We start from the raw sequence: 17,907 nt of genomic DNA on the forward strand, positions 1-17,907 counted from the left end.
GATACCTAAGGAGAAAGCAAATGTTGCCTTAGCCGTAATGCTTAAAGGCATTTGTGTTAGGGCATGTCTGTAAAATATATATTATACACTTTTCTGCGAACATATCATTCTACACAGCTTTTGAACAAATGTTGTTAATTCTATAAGGAAAATGGAACTAACGGATTTGCCTCCGGTTTCGGCACTTCTTTTGCATCTGGAGAGTGGACAAAATGCATTATTTTCATTCCTTATTGTGTGCACTGCATCTACACAGTCTGTGTTGTGCTATGGTGTAAGCACTTTTTGCCAGGTGCCCTACTACACAAGCCGTTTTTAGGGTAGAGCGCAAAGCTCTCTGTCCCTGATGTAATCTCTCTATGGGCTTTTAACCAAGCCCATGTCACGCCCATCAGTTTGGTTGGTGGGCTTGTCTTTTAAAATTTGCTTGATTTCATTAGTGAAAGGCATGCATACAGCATGCCTTTTCTGGTGTTTAACCCTCCTCGAGTGCACCAGCAAACTACTGAAAACATACGCGGCTTGATGTTTTACGAATGGTTTCTGGTCGTCTTTTCCTTTTTATTTTGTAGGTAGCACGATCTCACTGGGCAGTATGACATCGACCTTGTTACATGGATAATTGCACTTTTGCTGATACGTTTCACTGCAAGTGAACTTCTGATTCCTTTTGTGTGTCTGCTTCGCACTCATGGCGGCCATCAGCTCGCTTATATGAAACTGTTTTACTTTTCAGTTTATGTGGCAAGAAAAGTACGGTTAGGAGTTTAAAAAGCTAATGGCTCTAACTCGAGCAAACGTGAGACCCATTGCATTGCAAATGCTTTTTTTTTTTTTTTTTTTTTAGCATCAATGCAAAGCTTCAGTACCACGATCCCTGATCTCAAGTCTATTCTTTTCCACAAAGCTCAGTATTTGCCAGTCCCAAGCGCTATAAATAATAGATCTTGCTGGTTTAGCCAATCTAGAAATCTAAAAGTGCTGTCTCAGAGTACCTGGTTGCTACTGAGAAGTGCTGACACTCGTCCTGTCAGATTTAATAAGTGCAGGTACACAGTACCTGCTAGTGCTTGGCCATTTACAGTACTGCTCATGACCTGGAAAGTTTCATGATTTGGTGGGTGATGAGCAGAGCCTCTGGAATCATGCGACTCTGCGCTCCCTCGTTTCACACATATTTATGGATTTGTCTCATTTGCCACATAATCCATCATCTGCTGCATAATTTGCAGATTTTACAAAAAAAAAAAAGTTTCTAATGGATCAAAAGTTACTCGAAATGCAGCAACACGTTCACATGCAGTGAAAGACCATTGGCAAAAGTTGACTGGACACTTCAATTGTCCAGTGCTATATTTAAATGTTCAGCAGTTACTAAAGTGGTGGAACTTCGCCCAAATGCTATCATGTGTTAAAAAAACAAAAAAGTTGAAATAACCCTGTCATAAATTGGGCCTCATTACACTGCATGTCTTGCCTTTTGTTGCCGCATACTTTAGTTAATGCTGCCACCTAATTTGATGGTCTCCTGTTGAATAATTCCTGTGGCCCTAGTGATAAGCAGAGGGTTGCAGGTACGGCTTGGATTTCAAGAGAGGATTCTTGGCTCCCCCTGCGTGTCTGTGAGCCTGGCCACTCTATCCGTGGTTGCCCACTCAGACAGCCAGAGACCGCAGTTGCAGATTGTATCAAGGGGCACAAGGGGAGGATCCTATGAGGCAGAGAGTAGAAGGTGGTTGAAGTCAAACTACCAGAACGGGGAAATAGAAACAAGCATTGGCAAAACCAGTAGGTCTCACCTATGAGTGCTATTGACCTTGGCAGTGTTTTGCAGCCATTCTGTACAGCAGTGTGGATGCTTTGTAGTGTGGCTAAAACTAATTTTAAAAAGTGCTGTGATGCAGCCGGGCTATAGCACTTTTTTAAGAGCATTAGCGCTGAATGCATCATAGTCTTTTTTTTATTATTTTTAACCATGCAAGCATGCTGCTATACAAAAGTGCTACAAATCATTGTCAAAATCAGCAATGCCCATCCTGTCCAGCATGAATAAAAGGCAAAGGCAGAGCCAAGTCTCAAATGCGCGACCTATTGGTTTTGCCAGTGTTGGTTAGGTCTTGGTGCAATACCCCTGTGATTCTAAGCAAATAAGTAAATCTCCCCATTTGTGATAAAAGATTTGACATTGGCAAAAAATCCTATTACATAAAGAATACAGTTCTGTCCATGTCTTATCGATGATATATTTGGAAGCAGATAAACTATTGTCACAATAAAAGCAGGTAACAAATGTTGTCACGATAAACATCCATTTCAAAAGAGAGAATGGCCTCTCTGAAGAGTGCGCGGCACAGTAAAGCACAGCTACAAAGAAGAAAATATAAAGTAGTACCTCAATCACAGCGCAATCAATGGAAGGCCATCAGTCAGGCTGAAGCGATCTGTACTTGGTCCATGGTTCAGCTGACAGAAGAGGAATTGAATCCAGCACACGCTGACCAATTAGAAGGCAGCAAATTAGAGTGACAGTGAAGCGAGCAAATGTTGAGCAGTAGGTGGGGTGCAAGCCCCTTGTTCAAGACAACATCTCTAGCAAGCAACAGCACGTGCCATGCGTGTGCTGTTGCTGGTGAGATCTAAAAGTGACTTTCAGGAATAAATTACAAGTGAGATATTTAGTTAATGGTTCACTCACAAGGGAGAGCGAATGCAGTGCATGTGCTGACAGAGGCAAGACCTAAAATTACTCTCGGGTACAACAGTTTGGTGGAGGAGGGTGTTAACAGACATGGGCTTTTGGGAAGAACCAAAAATAACTGTCATGGGTAGTCCTATTGATGATAATGCACTGTTACATTAGTACACTTCGCACTTGTATAGCGCACTACTCACCCATTAGGGTTTCAAGGCGCTGTACGCATACCGCTGTGGAACCCCTCCTGGCTTTTCCCTATGAGGCACCCTCTTCTGGGCAACCCCAGGGTGAAGCCAGGCATCCAAGCGTTGTCAGGGCCATTGTGGAGATTAAGCAAGCTATTGCCCAGAGTTACAGAGTGGGACCCATTAATTAGATTAGGCACCAAGGCAAGAATTATCTGGTCCAAGGGAATTGAACCCAAGACCCACTGAGGCGGGAATTGAACCCTGGTCCCAGGCCAGATCTCTGCATCAGGGTCTGCCGCTCTAACCATTGTGCCACACTTCTCCAAGTGTCTCCACAGTAGCTACCAAGTCAACAAAGCCATGATCTGCCAATACATAGGTATTACTTGTACCCTGCAAATCTCAAGGTGTAAAACTGGCACAACTATGCGTAATTACCAGTGCTTAATTTGTAAATAAAAACGTACCAGTGCCCAAAGCCCTCCTTTTAAACATGCAACTGCTGCATTTAATGTGCGAGCACAGAATACTGAGGCAGCGTAATCCTGAAGCTATCTCGGGCCTCTTCAATCCATTTAAAGCCACTCCCTGCCCCTTTAGCTCACTCTAGCAGCTTTCTGCTTTCTACCTTTGTGACGCTTTTTCGTTTTTCTCTTCCTCCCTCTTTCCGTTATGTGTCTTTTGCTCACAGCAAATGATAGAGGCAGAAGAATAAGCGCCGGGCCTCAAAAATATGTGCCAGTGTTCAGCACCGGAAACAACAAGCACAAATTTAGCGCTTGTAATTACTGATTGGCCTATAAAGTGGAGGGGCAGGAGCTTCTCATTAGTGTGTGTCTTCAGTAAGGCTGTCTTCATTAAGGACCATAGCATTGTAGCAGGTAAAGTCCTTGCATCTTTATTCTCCTATTTCATTCTTAATTTGGCAATAAAATTGGTTTTGTGTGTGTGGAGATGTACAGTCGAGTGTGTCGAAACTTAGTGATTTTTTCTTAAACTTCCCAAAGTGCATAGTTCCCAAGGTTTTTAAAAACAAAGTACAACATAAGTATCCATGTGCAACTACCGCAAGAGGTAGTGGGTGGACTGGAGCTGCTTGGCAGCCACCCCCTATGAGTGTCCCCTCGGCACATCACTGCCCTGACGTGTATCACATTACCACCATATCTAGCACGTGCTTGGAGCAATTACCCAGCCACAGGTTGTCCCACCCTGCATAGGTGGCCCTTCTGTTAGCAATGCCAAGGAATTGAGTCAAAGTACATAGTACATAGCCTGCTCACTGCTAAACAAAGCAAAGTTGATTATCCTGTACAGCTGAAGGTGTCATGTCCAAGGTCATAGTAGATACGGCTGACTCCTGACTGCCCAGTTCTGTGGGGTTGAGATTAAAGTGGCTGACTATGGCAGGTTGTCTGGGACTGAGACTATGATGGTTGCCCAAGGCATCTGATTGCCCCCCATTCAGAAGCCAAAACCGAGACAGTAGGCTTATCCTTCTGTGCAGCCATGTCTACCTATCTGTGATTATACTGGTCTGAAAATGAAGTGACCTGCCTGTACAGTTGAAACTCTCCTTTCAGTGTACAGTCATGCACAGGGACTGCAGAGACTCTCCTGCACAGCTGTCTTTCTCCTCTCTAGTACCACAGGACATTGAAATTGCAGTCAATAGCATATGTGGTAATAAGTATATATATATATATATATCACTTAAAAAACAAAGGTTACAGGGATCTTATAGTTAGGCTCACATTCACACATACACAACCATAGAAATTCAGCATGTATAGTTACCTGAGCTAACTATAACTTGTACCCCTGTAATGCACTGCTTATGACCTCACATATTACATCACTCATGGCATGGTCAGTGACATCACTAATGACATCTCAAATGACATCATCCACAGAACGACTCATACCCCCATACAAACTCTCATACATCCACACACACCTACTCACATGCTCATTCACAAAACTAGACAATCACCCACTCACTCACACAGCCACTGACACAACCACTCACTCCCCCATACAGCACTAACTCAGGTATTCACATACTCAAACTACTCACACCCCACTCACAGACCCATACAGCCACTCATACACCCACTCACACACCCACTCACGCACCCACTCATACAACCACTCGCATACCAACTTACAGACCCACACAGCCACTCACTCACCCATACAACCACTCACACACTCAGCCATAGTCACTGACACAGCCACTCACATATGCATACAGCCACTCATACACCCACTCACTCACGCATACAGTCACTGGCCTATCCACCACTTACCGATACAGTCACTTACACACCCAGTCACTGACCCATACAAGCACTCACACATGCACTCACTCACTCCACCAGTGCAGCCACTCACACAGCCATTTGCTCACACATACAGCTGCTTACACATCCACTCACTCTCCCCTGCAGCAATTGACTCAACCACTCACTCACCCATAGACCCATTCACACATCCATACAGCCACTTATACTCACTGGATGATGCCATCAGTGATGTAATCAATAATATAATTTGCGAGGTCATCAGTGACAGTAACGTTTTACTTGCTTTTGTGGTTCTGTGGTTGCTGTCTTTATGAAGCCACAATAAATTTGTTTCCCTGAGTGATATGTTGACCCAGTGCTTGCTGCAGTATTGTAGTATGACACCTTGCCCGGACGTGTACTGCCACTGGGATTCACTTGAAAGGCAGCAAGGCCCTACTGATTGGTGATATATATTTATATTTATATATATATATATATATATCACATGCAAGCTGTACATTCCACCATTTCTAAATGTTGTAAAAACAGGTGATACTATTAACCTCACAAATCAGCAGCCTTGGAAGTGTGGAAGGCAGGCTTGGTCTTACCAGCACTGGTGTACGTGCCTTAAGTAGATGTCAGGGCGAGCTTTTAACTCACTCAGCTATCCTGGTGGCCTAAAGGTGGGTTTTCTATGTGATAGAGTGTGGAGTTGGTGACTGTTGTAACTTGTAGTTCTTTATTTATAATCGTAGAATGTTGTTGGACTTGTGGCACTTATTAAACTATATGGTTGCAATTCTCTGGAACGTCTCAGTGCCAGTTTAGCAGTTGCACATGGAGCTTGGGAGGAAAGTTTGCTTTTGATCGGCTATATGGCTGATGATATTACTGTGAATAAACCTCTGTTGAAACTTCAAAGTACCACACTACTCCAGTATCCTCAGCTATTTTCCTTCTCTCAGTAAACCCATGGCAGTACGGCAAATGTCACTGTCTTGGGCACAGTCATGATGTTTGTCGATATTTGGAATTGAGACTAAGGTTATTGTACCGAGTAGTTGGGATCTTCCTACTGGATTTTATTTATCTAAGTAGTATATTATTGTGCTCATAGCAACCTTCCTGCCACTGAGTAGTTCTTGGTCACTGTTGGTGTCCCCTCAATGTGTGGGATAAGACTTATTTTTTGGGGTGGGTTGGTTGGGGAGGGGTGATTGTATTGTGTCTCTATTAAGGGATACCGCAGAGCAGTGGGTACTTTGTATGGTGTGGACTTGAAGACCAAGGTAGACATCAGTGCCATACAAGGCAGGCAGGCAGAGTTCAGACCATTTCTGAGGTTGGGTCTCCTGAAGAACTTCGTAAATCACTACAAGCTTTATCCTGGCCTCCTGTTTCATTTCAGCATTGTGGTTGTGCACTGCGTTGACGTGGGTGTTGCTCTCAGGCTAGCATTACTTGATGTATATATTGTGCCTGTGCGCACCTGAGACTGAGGTGGCTGTCTCGAACAGTTGAGATCCTCACATTTATGTGATGATACAGAACATAGACTGAGATTTCTCTCCTGAGAATCTCAGCTCTTCCTATGCATGACTTTTTCTTTGGCTGAGTTTGACCTCACGGTTGACAGCTGTACTTCCCTATGGGAGTGAGATAGTGATTGCTGACCCAGCAGCAGGGAGCGGGAGAAGTTGCAAAATGTTGAATTTTCAAATTGCCTGTATTACATGAAATGTATTTCACAGGCATATCTGTGTTAAAACTATACCTCGTGGTATTGCTAGAGTACAAATGCCACACAAGTTAGTGGTGGGAGACTGGTTTCAGTGAAAAATGCCTTCCTGCTATGCAGACATGAGTTGCACAGTTCTTGCTGGAATTTTTCTGCTTGAACTATTATCCTGCTGACAAAAATAATGGTAAAAGCACTACCAGGAGAGAGAAGAAATGACAAACCCAACAAACAGGATTTATGCAAGAAGTTGGTGGAAAAATGAAAATTCTACATCTCCTCTCTAACCCTTCTTTAGGTCTCGCCTGAGACCCCTCATTGGCTGCTAGCGCATGCGATAGCGAGAGATCATTTTTACTAGAAAGAGCTTGGAGCCCGCCAATTGCTTACCATTCGTCGGTTTCATTATCATTTGCCGCCTCCTACATGCCGACTTCACTTCCTCTTTCATCTGGAGCATGCTCCAAGTACTGATTGCTTCATCTTGAATAGGATCCTTCTGCTGCTGGTGCTGAGATTGAGGTATTTTTTTAGGTCAAGCATAGCAGCGCGCAAGCGCTGCTCTTCCGGCTTGTTGGTATAGATATGGGCTTTTAACCACGCCCACCTCATGCCCATCACTTTCATTTGTTCATTGGCTTGCCTTTCAAAAGTCCTTTGATGACCTTGGTAAATGCTATACATTTGTGCCTCATTGGGGCAGTTTTGTTACGGCCTTGTGGACCGACCCTGTTACATGGATAATTGCACGTTTGTCGATGTGTTTGACTGCAAGCAAACTTCTTTTTTCTTTTGTGTCTCTCCTTCACCCTCATGGTGGACGTGGTGCTTTGAATTGGCTCGCCTATGTCAACTGTTTTACTTTTTGTGTTCAATTTATGTGGCAAGAAAAGTGCAGTTAGGAATTTACAACGCTAATAGCTCTAACTTGAGCAAATGCTTGTTCTTGCTAGCTAGCGCAGTTGTCCAGTACCCTGCACCCTTCTTGCCCGTGTTGCTTCTTCCCTCCCACCCTGCATCTCTGTTGTCCATATTGCTTCTTTCCTTCCCCACCCTCCTGTAGTCTGTGATGCCCCTTCCCTCCCATTGTCCATGTTGCCTCTTCCCTCTCACCGTCCCCATGTCTGTGTTGTTCCCTTCACCTGTAATAAGAAAAAAAAGCCTTATGACGCAGCCAGTGCTGCCTGCGTCATAGTGGTTTCTTTTGTTTTAGCTTCATGTTCTAGTGTCTCAGCATTTTTTTAAACTAACTTTCAGCCATGGTGCACAACAGCCACGCTGTTCTACGACATGACTAAAAGACATTCACAAAACCAAACACTCTCACATAGGTGGGACCTGTTAGTTCTGCCTTTGCTTGTTAAATTTTGGGAAGGGGCAGGGTTACTCTTAACTTCTAGAGCAATACAAGCTTCTCTGTATCCAGGCAGTACAGTGAGAAAGACACATAAGTACCACAGCTGAGGTGAGTGACCCGGAACAAGTTCTCTACCAAGCAGAGTTCCGCTGTCCTGCGCGTTGACGAAGTCGTCCACAACCAGCCTCAGACACGACAGGTGAAAATGAGACAGGAGGGAGTGGGGCAGCCGCTCAGAAAGTGAATTATCCGCGCTCTGCTAGTAAATATAATTTACATACACAGGCCTGGGCGTTTCCAAGAGCAGCTGTCTTCCTAGACTCCATGACCAGATGGCGAACCTAATCCTGCGGTTGTGTGATTTTACTCCGAGTGAGAGCTGCGCGAGACAGCCCGCGGCCTTCATCTCTTAAATTAGCGCAATTACTGTAAAATGCAATACTTCCCTCTTGTTATTAGGTTTTGCGTTAATTAATATATCATAATGACTACCGCCCTCCTGGCCAACCTAGTGCACAGTATTCACGCACTGTATAAAAGTGGCCTTGTGATTCGAGTTGGTCGAGGCTACAAATTGTCAGGGAGAGCCGAATAGGGAACTAGCTCTGGCTGTAAGAGCCCGTGAGCCATGCAAGTATTAGGCATGTAAATCATGCAACAAATATCATGTTAGTCTATGAAAAGGTGCCTTCAAAATAAAAAATCTTAAACGTGTATTCTTAAACACGTGAAAATGTTGCCCCTTAACACATGGTTGTTAACCTTGTGACTACTGAGGAACCCCCTTGATCATTACTGGAATCTGGTGACCCTTCAACCCCTCCCCCCCTCTCCCTAACTCCCTCCCTGAGTTATTTTGGGAAACCAGGGAACCTGGCCTACGCATTTTTGATGATTTGAACCACTAAATGATAAAAAAAAAAATAGAAACAAGCATTCATCAGATACACAAATGATTGAATAATTTATTTAATTCACAATCAAATATAACAAATCAATGTGGTAATTTTGATAGGAGGGTTGGAGTGATCCAAAATTCAATTGAGGCCACTCACCATCCATACTCTGTTCTGTATGATGCGCTTGAACTGCTCTCACAAATCAGTCCGAGGATGCTAACTTAATTTTTAGTCTCCAATATCACATTTCTTCACATTTACAGAACATTTAAACTTTGAAATTGTACATTTAGCTTTTTTATTTATATACACTTTATTAATCCGATAGTAATATTTAATTTTCTAAGTAATCATGGATCCCTGAGTAGGCTTCATGGATCCCCGACCACAGGTTGGGAATCACTGCCTTAACACATTAGGTTACTTGAGAAGTATTTATTAAAAGTGATTTTTTTAAAACATGAACAAGGAAACATTCTTACCCCTCTCCAATGACAATGCTGTTAGCAAACTAAGGGGCAACTCAGGAGGCATGTGTACCCTGTATGCGGCCTATATTCTTATTATCGAGGGAGCAACATTATAGCATATTAAATGAAACACCAGAGGTTTTTGTACAGCACTTTTCCTGAGCTCATGTAATTGAAAGTGCTCTCATATATGATAATGAATAAAAAGAAGGCTCTGTAAAATTAATTATTTGCATAAGATGACACAATTTGGTTAACCAGGTAATCCTGAATTGATCCCGCTTTTTCCAGTTTCAAACTGTGCAATTCAGCCACTAGATGGAGATCTCCTTCTGACATCAAAGGTTAATGCTTATCCTTAATTCTTGGATGATGAGATGAGAATGTGAGTGATAGCAGAATACGCATTTTTTGCAGGTTTACATAGCCAACATTTTAAAAACTGCTGTGCTACACGAGCGAGGCAAGGCAGTACAGCAAGGGACTATTAAGGAATTCAACTTCTCTGCCTGGTGTGAGAAGGCGGCCAGTGAAAACATGAGCATGTACTAAATCACTTAATATGCACTTTCACCCGACCATTGCTCAAGAAATGGGACATTATTTGAGATAAATGTGTTGGGATGCCAGGACAGTCCCTGAAAAACTATAATTGGCTGGGCAAATCTGGGGCTTTTGGTCACCCTAGTAAAACCGTGGATCTTACATTATATTCACATTTTTACTGCACATTACGAAGTCACTTTTCTAAAGGCTGCAAACCGAGGAAGTTGATTGCCTAAAATGGCAGAAATGACATCTCCAACCTTTGGCTCCAGATGACTCCATTTGTTAGAGCCTTCTATTGGCTGCTAAGGGGCCCGGGAAAGAACATGGAGTGGAAGCTACAGAAAGTAAATGGGGCTCTTAGAAACTTGTTACCTTTATGTTCCTGCTGCTACATCCATGACTTCTGAGACCAGGAGTAGCAAGAGTAATGCCCGGGATATCAAAGGGCAAGATAGGAGTAGCAGCTGCTGCCTCCAGCTACATCTCACTGATGACCATGGAGAACCTCAGGTGCCTTTCAGACCTGCTGGCATAGCACTGTCCTCAAGCCCTCTGGACTGATGTTGCAACTGCGAGCCATATTTAAATTACAAATGGGCTTGGTGAATTTCAATTTTCACTCTAATGGAGACTTTCTTTTCCTTCCCTCCATTTGAGTCATTCCACACTGTGACTCCTGCAGTACCAAAGCCCTGGGATCCTTTCCAGGCTCTTGCCTTATATGCAACTAATATATTGCGCAATGAGAGAGTACGTTGTTAATTGGAGATAATGCAGATTTAGGCAGTGGTGGGGCGGCAGTGGAGGGGGTTGCCTGCATTACTCCAGGTGGCTGCACATAGAGTTTTATTTTGTAGCCTTTGTCTGAACTAAGTGGGCACATAGACTCCTGGCTTAATATTGTAGTAGGATGATTTGACTATGATTCTCGTATAGGGAGAAAAGGGAAGAATAGAGTTGGAAGACCTATTCTTGAGGACCCCAGACAAGCTGTGGTTAGTGAGTGGTATTCATGGCAGGGGCGTGCATTTGCCACTGGTATGTCAGGGCCACCTGTGCTAATGTAGTCTAACACAATAAACAATTTACTTCCTTTACATACTTGACTCCCCCATGGTGGCAAAACCAAGCAGAAAGTGATTGTGTGGTAGAAACTGGTAAAGCATGGCACAGTAAATAACAGACAAAGAGCTCAGTGTCCATACATCACTATAACCTCTAAGATGAATATGACTTTTATTAAATGGTAGTTCAAAGAGTAGTTAAAATGAATGTAGCTGTTGACGATAATCTATGTCCTGTAGGGATACAGTCATAAGCTCTAGAAGTACGGGTGTGGGGATGGGGCAAGGGGTGCTGCTCAAACACCCTGTCTCCCAATATTCATGCTGCTGTTTAGAAGGAGAATGAGCAATAAAGATTCCTTTATTTTGAGTTTACCTTCTCCCATTTGCTGTGGTCAGGCTAGGTCTTCTGACGCATTGCTGCATATCCTTTGACCAGGAAACTGGTGTTTACTTTCCTTTTTCTGGCTGCAAAAAAGAGGAGTTTGTAAAAGTGACCTTGGTGACAATCTTGCTAGGTACAGGGACTGAAAGAATGGATGTAGGATTAATTTTGTTTTCTATCACATAGAACATTTTAAATACATGTAAATGAACTATACAGAAAATATAACCACAATTAGTAAAGCACAAATGAAGCATTTTTGATAATTCTGAAGTATGATGCAAATAAAGGTTTTATTAGGATCAAAACAAACCAAGACACTTTACTTGGTGATGTGCAAATGATAAATATTTGCTGGAACCTGATTTCCACACATTGTCTTTTGTGCACTATATTGTTTTCTCAGTAAAACTGTGTGTGTATGCAAAGTTAGAGTCTATTGCAACGCAAAGTGTGCGGTCTGTAACTGACAGTGCCCTATCACACCAGTGCGCCAAAGTGCACCACCAGCTACAGATTACACCCTCACCGCTCTCCTGCTGCATGGGTGTGGCACACTTGCAACACTTGTCTTTGTGTGACTTTTGGATTTTCACACTCCCTGTGACTTCAGTAATATAATGTTAATGGTGCAACTCTGAAAATTGTTTCATCTCCACTAAACGCGGTTCAGGTTGAGACCAGTTAAAAGCTCTACTAGACTCTCTGCTCTTACAAGGGGATGGAAGATGTACTAGGTTAGTAAGTACTATGAGGCCTCCTCAGTGGTACCAACCAGTAAGGGCCCGTATCTGAAAGGGTTGGTTGCAGTCAAGGTCCCTGGTTGGTATAGTCACCCATGGGACTAGGACCAGCCAACGGATCTCCCAGCTTGAACTGGAGACTGGTATTACTTCAGCCACGAGCTTCACTGTAACACACCAGAACATTAAAAAAAAGTACTACTACATTTTGTTTGGTTCTAAACAGTTTTTCTTCATAAAGTCTGAATTCCTGGGGGGATAATTACCAATTACCAGAAGGGGTTGAAGAACACCTGCTGGAAGCTGCCATTATTGAGTGAACCCCTCTCCAGGACTGCAAACATGTACTACTACAGCCTGCCTCACACGCTTTCTCACGTAAGGGTACTTTGGAGTGGGAAGAGCATGTTTTTTTTTTTTAACTATTGGACTTGGCTCCACCTCATGTTTTGTTCTCTTTGCACATCCTTCCGTTGAAGTGGGTATGGTTACTTGCTGTCAGAATGGCGTCAGCAGCGAGGTTTGGATTAAATGTGTTTTGGCTCTTTCCAATTGTTAATTATTTTATTTGGAAGCTCTACAAAGAACTATAAGCCACCAAGCCCACCCCAGAGCGTTAAAGCATAACAGTGAGACTTCAGGTATGTGAGATTAAGTTTGGCTGAATAAAGAGGCCTCAGGCCTCCTTGGCTGCTCCCATTTGGACTTTGGGTGGAGCTGAAAGCCAGTTTGAAGAGTTTGGTTCTCAGGATGTTCCTGACCTGTATGGAACTCCTTCCTTTCGAAGACTGCGATTAAGACTGTTCCATCATTTCTGATCCTTGACCCCCAAGAGTCTTGTGTCACATTTAGGACTCCGGTCAAATCGACAGTGCGTGTGCTGACGAGGAGTAAAGGTTTCTGAGGGGAATGCAGTGGCACACCAGATTTTGAGGTCAGTTAGGACCTTTGCCTCAGTATCCTTCATATATTATGCACGGAGCTCTGCAGATGAGCCTAAATTTTAGAGGGTGCTAGTAGAAAGCTTTCAGAGTTTGTCACTTGCATCCGATGGGTGTAGTGGGCACCTCACGATGTGAAGGCTGCCTTAGCATCATCACTGGCAAATATCATGTATTTAAAGCTTTGTATTATAAAGTACCTAACATCAAGTTTTGCACAGATTTTGAGAATTATGCATTTTCCTTCATTTTCTTTTAGTGTTAAAGCCACCGGTTAGTTGTGCTTATCAGCTTATGAAATCACTTGAGTGATTTGTCCACTAAGGAATCCATACAGGTTAAATAATAAGGCACATCTAATAAAACTTGGTAGAATACACTGAACCGAAATGCAACGTGTCTTGGAGATGTGCATGTATCAGTAATTAATTTTTATGCACACCAGTGAAAGTATGTACAAGACCCCTCTGTTTATTTGGCTTGTTAGAGTATTTGTGAGGTACACGTCTCATTGTAGGACAGTAAGAAACACCCCAAGTAGTTGTAAACCTACTGGGAGCAGACCAGTTACCTCCTTTGGGACGTTTATTGGTCCACATGGGCCAATGTCGTAGGGCATGCAAATGATGCCTTTCTGTGGAAGATAGATCATAGTTTTACCAATAGCGCTTCGTTGCACTACACTTTATGTACCTCATTGATTTTTACTCTATGTTGAATATTGACTGATCAACACCTCTGTTTTTTCAACCCCCTTCAGGAAAAGCTGGTCAAGTACATCAGCAGGCAACTGCAATGCAAGCTCCATGTGCCCGAGAATGAAAGGACGGCTGCACTCAAGAGCTACCCAAGGGTCTGCGACTGGCTCTACACCATCGGGGTCGGACAGGAGACCGTGAAGGCAAGTTATGAATGATGATGTTAATTCTCAATGAAAGAATGATGAGCAGGACTCTAATAACCTGTTCAATGAGGGACTGAAGAGCTCCAGCCACACGTGATCGTATCACTGAAAGTATTTACTTGAAGGACTTTCAGAGTGATATTTAAAAAGCAAACAAAAAAAACTTTCAGGGTGTAAAATGCACTGTGGCCATCCTTGGTAGTTGGCCGATAACCTCAGCACTTTGGTGGTTTGGACTTCTTGCATTGCCTTCCTCTGGAGTGGGGGAGGGTCAGGTCCCTTTCACTACACGGAGAGGGTGGGTGGGCTTTTCCTCCTCAAAATCCAAAGATACATTGTAAAAGAAGGATGACCTACTGTGAATGCGATGAGTCTTATGGATATTATGAGAATTTATTTACTTAACCATTTAATTAATTACGGAGCAGTGTCTGTAGGCTGACGAACATTGTCCCTAAGGGTTATTTTCCTTTGAATCTAAACAATATTAATAAAGATTTTGTTCTGAGCTATTACATTATACTCATGGGCACCAAATAATTCTGAGCAGGATAGTTGTATCTCTTTTCTAAGATAGATAATTCTTCTGGAGTTTCTCTATTTTTCGTTTTAAATTTTTATTTTGATTTTTCCCTGTAATTCCTTATCCATTGTGAATTGTGATAGCATTGGTTATCATTTTCCTCCATTGTCATTCTCTTGAAAAGAGGATGCCATTGATGGAGTAACTATGGCCCTCATTCTGACCTTGGCGGTCTTTTCGCAAGACCGCCGAGTTACCGCCGCGGTAAAGACCGCCGACCGCGGTGGTATGCCGCTGCGCGTATTCCGACCGCTGGGAGCGTTCTGCCGGAAAACCGCCAGCAGCCACACTGGCGGTCGGCGGGAAAGTGGAGACTGGTCAACCTCCACCGCCACGCCAGCACAACACCGCCCCCAGAATTACGACCCACATTTCTGTGTGGCGGTCTTCTGTTGGCGGTCTTCTGTTGGCGGTCACGTCCCTATGGCTCCCGTCGCCTCCCGGAGGACCAACGCACAAGGTAAGTTGATCGTCTGTGAGGGGAGGGGGTGGGGGGGTGTTGTGTGATGTGTGCGTGCATGGGGGTGTGTAGAGGGGGTGTGTGAGTGCGTGCATGCGGGCGGGGGGTGCTGCTGTGCCTATGGGCAATGTGTGTAGTTCGGCGGGTGCGCATGTTGGCATGTATGTGTGCGGGTATGTGCCCCCGTTGTGTATGTGTGTGTGTAGGGGGTGTGCATATGTGCATGTTGGGGGTGCGTGCATGTCGGGGTGCGTGTATGTGCATGTCGGGGTGGGGGGGCAGGGGGTTCGTACCACCTCTGGGGGGGTGGAGGGTGTGGGGGGAGGACTCGTGGGGGGTAGTGGGGGGTGGGGGAGACCCCTATCAGTGCCAGGGAAGGAATTCCCTGGCCCCGATAGTGCCTACCGCCATGGTTCGCATGGCGGTTCCCGACCGCCAAAAACCGCGGCGGTAAGCAGGGTCATGATACGGTTGGCGGTCTTGGGTCGACCGCCGGGCCGGAGTGCGCAAACTCCAGCCCGTCGGTCATGACCGCCGTGGCGGTCGGAGTGGGAAAGTGGCGGTCGATCGCGGCGGTGACCGCCGCGGTCAGAATGCCATTTTTCGGACCGCCGGTCTGTTCGCGGTCCGACCGCCGCCTCTCCGCCGACCGCCAAGGTCAGAATGAGGGCCTATATCTTCAAAATTGCTCGATTGCTGCTTTGTGAAACATTGCTTTCCTGATTTTAAAATTACAATTTGCAGCCTCTACCATGCACAGTCTGTACGCTTGAAACTTATTTTGTGGAGAACATAACAAGTTGCCTTAAAAGTCTAAGATCGATAGGAATAGGTACCATCCTACCTTGAGAGGTGAAGCCACCTCTCTGGCTCCGATACCTTTTTGCAGAGCTCATGCTAAAGAAATGCAACATGGCTGCACTACATAAGGTTATTGACAATATCAGGCAAAACTTCTGTAATGGGGACTGTAATACACACATCCAAGCACGACCGAGTGGTATAAAAAACAGAGATAGATAGAGACCCCTTAGCAGTCTGTGCTTTATTCCTTCAGACAGCCGCACTGGTGAAGGAGCCTTAGACTTGTAGAACAGGTGGGACCACTCAGGACAGTCTCTTTATTGTGAATAATGAGCTGCCGTCTCAAAGGTTTTGTTCTCACCAGTCTGTTTGATCTAATTGTATATGTTCTGTTAGAGCCACTAGAATCTCCCTACTTCAAGAGCATGCCAAGGGTGTGTGCTGATTGACACTATTTTTAAATGAGTCATCTAGACAACGTTTGGGGACGTTTAATCTCCCCTCAATATAGATGGGTTCCCTGTAGTAATGCTTAGTGTGGTGACCAAACATTTATTGATCTTCGATGCATTATCTGAATATGCTCATTATAATGCCCTCAAGGTAGCAGCATGCACCAGGACTGCATTTAGGAAAAGCATGCAAGATGTAACTTGCAGACAGAATATGTACAGCTGCTCTTAGTCAAAACACGAATAGCTATGAATCATTGTTGACAGTCAACTCACACTGGTTCTATTGGCTGAGCAGAAAAAAAAGCCTTTGTATGCAGTGCTACCTAAATCAGCATTTTAACCGCCTAACATCCCCAAATATTTATAAGCCACATCTAGATTTCGCTAATTCCAACTGGAACCCCTCACTATGGACATCAGAGCGCGGGCCTCACTTCTGAAGCCCTGAAGAGTCTACTTTTTATGCCAGAAATAAAGAGTGGCGCCATGTGATACAGCTACCCACGTGAGTAAGTATCAAAATCTGCAAACAGTGACTGCGGCGCAGGACTTGTGAAATGCCTGATGCCTGCCCGCCGTCACATCTTCACAATTCATATACCTGCTTTATCTACCTGGTTTATCTCAACCTTCTGTATTCCCCTACGCAATTCAGTGTTCTTCAGTAAAGCATTTCTGATCAAATAATATTATAGATAAATACCTGACGATAGGAGGCCGCAGTCGGGCTGGCATTGGCCGCAGCGTTTAAACTTTCTTTAGTACAAGTGAAAGATTTGCTAAGCGTCTCCTGTATAGCTCCTAGAGACCTTCCAAATATTTACATAGGATTCCTTTTGATGTAAACTGTGTTGAAGATGAGGTTTTCCTTTCTGCCTATCGCATCGGCCATTGGATCAGTTTTGTGTCTGGTGTTATGCATTATTTATAATTCTTCACATGGATTGTATAGTTTATTATGTGTAGATTTTAGATCACGCATTCCATAAGGCCCCCTATTTTTTAAGACATAACGTTCCACTTGTGGTATTAGGACTTTAAGAAAAGACCTTCAAATCGTAGTGATAAATCAGAAATGGGACAGTAGTCCTTTTGAAAAGCACGCATTGACATATCCAATAGATCTCGCTTATTAGAGCATTTGGCTCTGGCAATGTTTTGTAATCATGCTGTTTTAGCAGTGGCTGTGGCTAAAACTTTTTTTTTTTTTTAATGCTTCATAGTCCCTTTTTATTAATATTGTTTAGCCATGGTGCACAGCAGCCAGTCTACTATAGAGCATGGCTACAAATCATTGCCAAAGTCCGCAATGCTCATGCTGTACGGCATGACCTAAAGGCAATGTCCGAGCCAATAGTCTCAAAGGTGAGACCTCTTGGCT

At 43.9% G+C, this 17,907-nt stretch overlaps 1 protein-coding gene across 1 annotated transcript in view; it reads left to right on the forward strand.

The window, feature by feature from the left end:
- Window positions 1-17,907, forward strand: part of KSR1 (kinase suppressor of ras 1) — a 507,520-nt gene that overhangs the window by 207,153 nt on the left and 282,460 nt on the right. The window contains 1 exon segment of the mRNA XM_069226663.1: window positions 14,081-14,221. Coding sequence (XP_069082764.1) covers window positions 14,081-14,221 — 141 coding nt within the window.

This window comes from Pleurodeles waltl, chromosome 3_2, assembly GCF_031143425.1.
Source record: "Pleurodeles waltl isolate 20211129_DDA chromosome 3_2, aPleWal1.hap1.20221129, whole genome shotgun sequence".
Classification (NCBI taxonomy): domain Eukaryota; kingdom Metazoa; phylum Chordata; class Amphibia; order Caudata; family Salamandridae; genus Pleurodeles; species Pleurodeles waltl.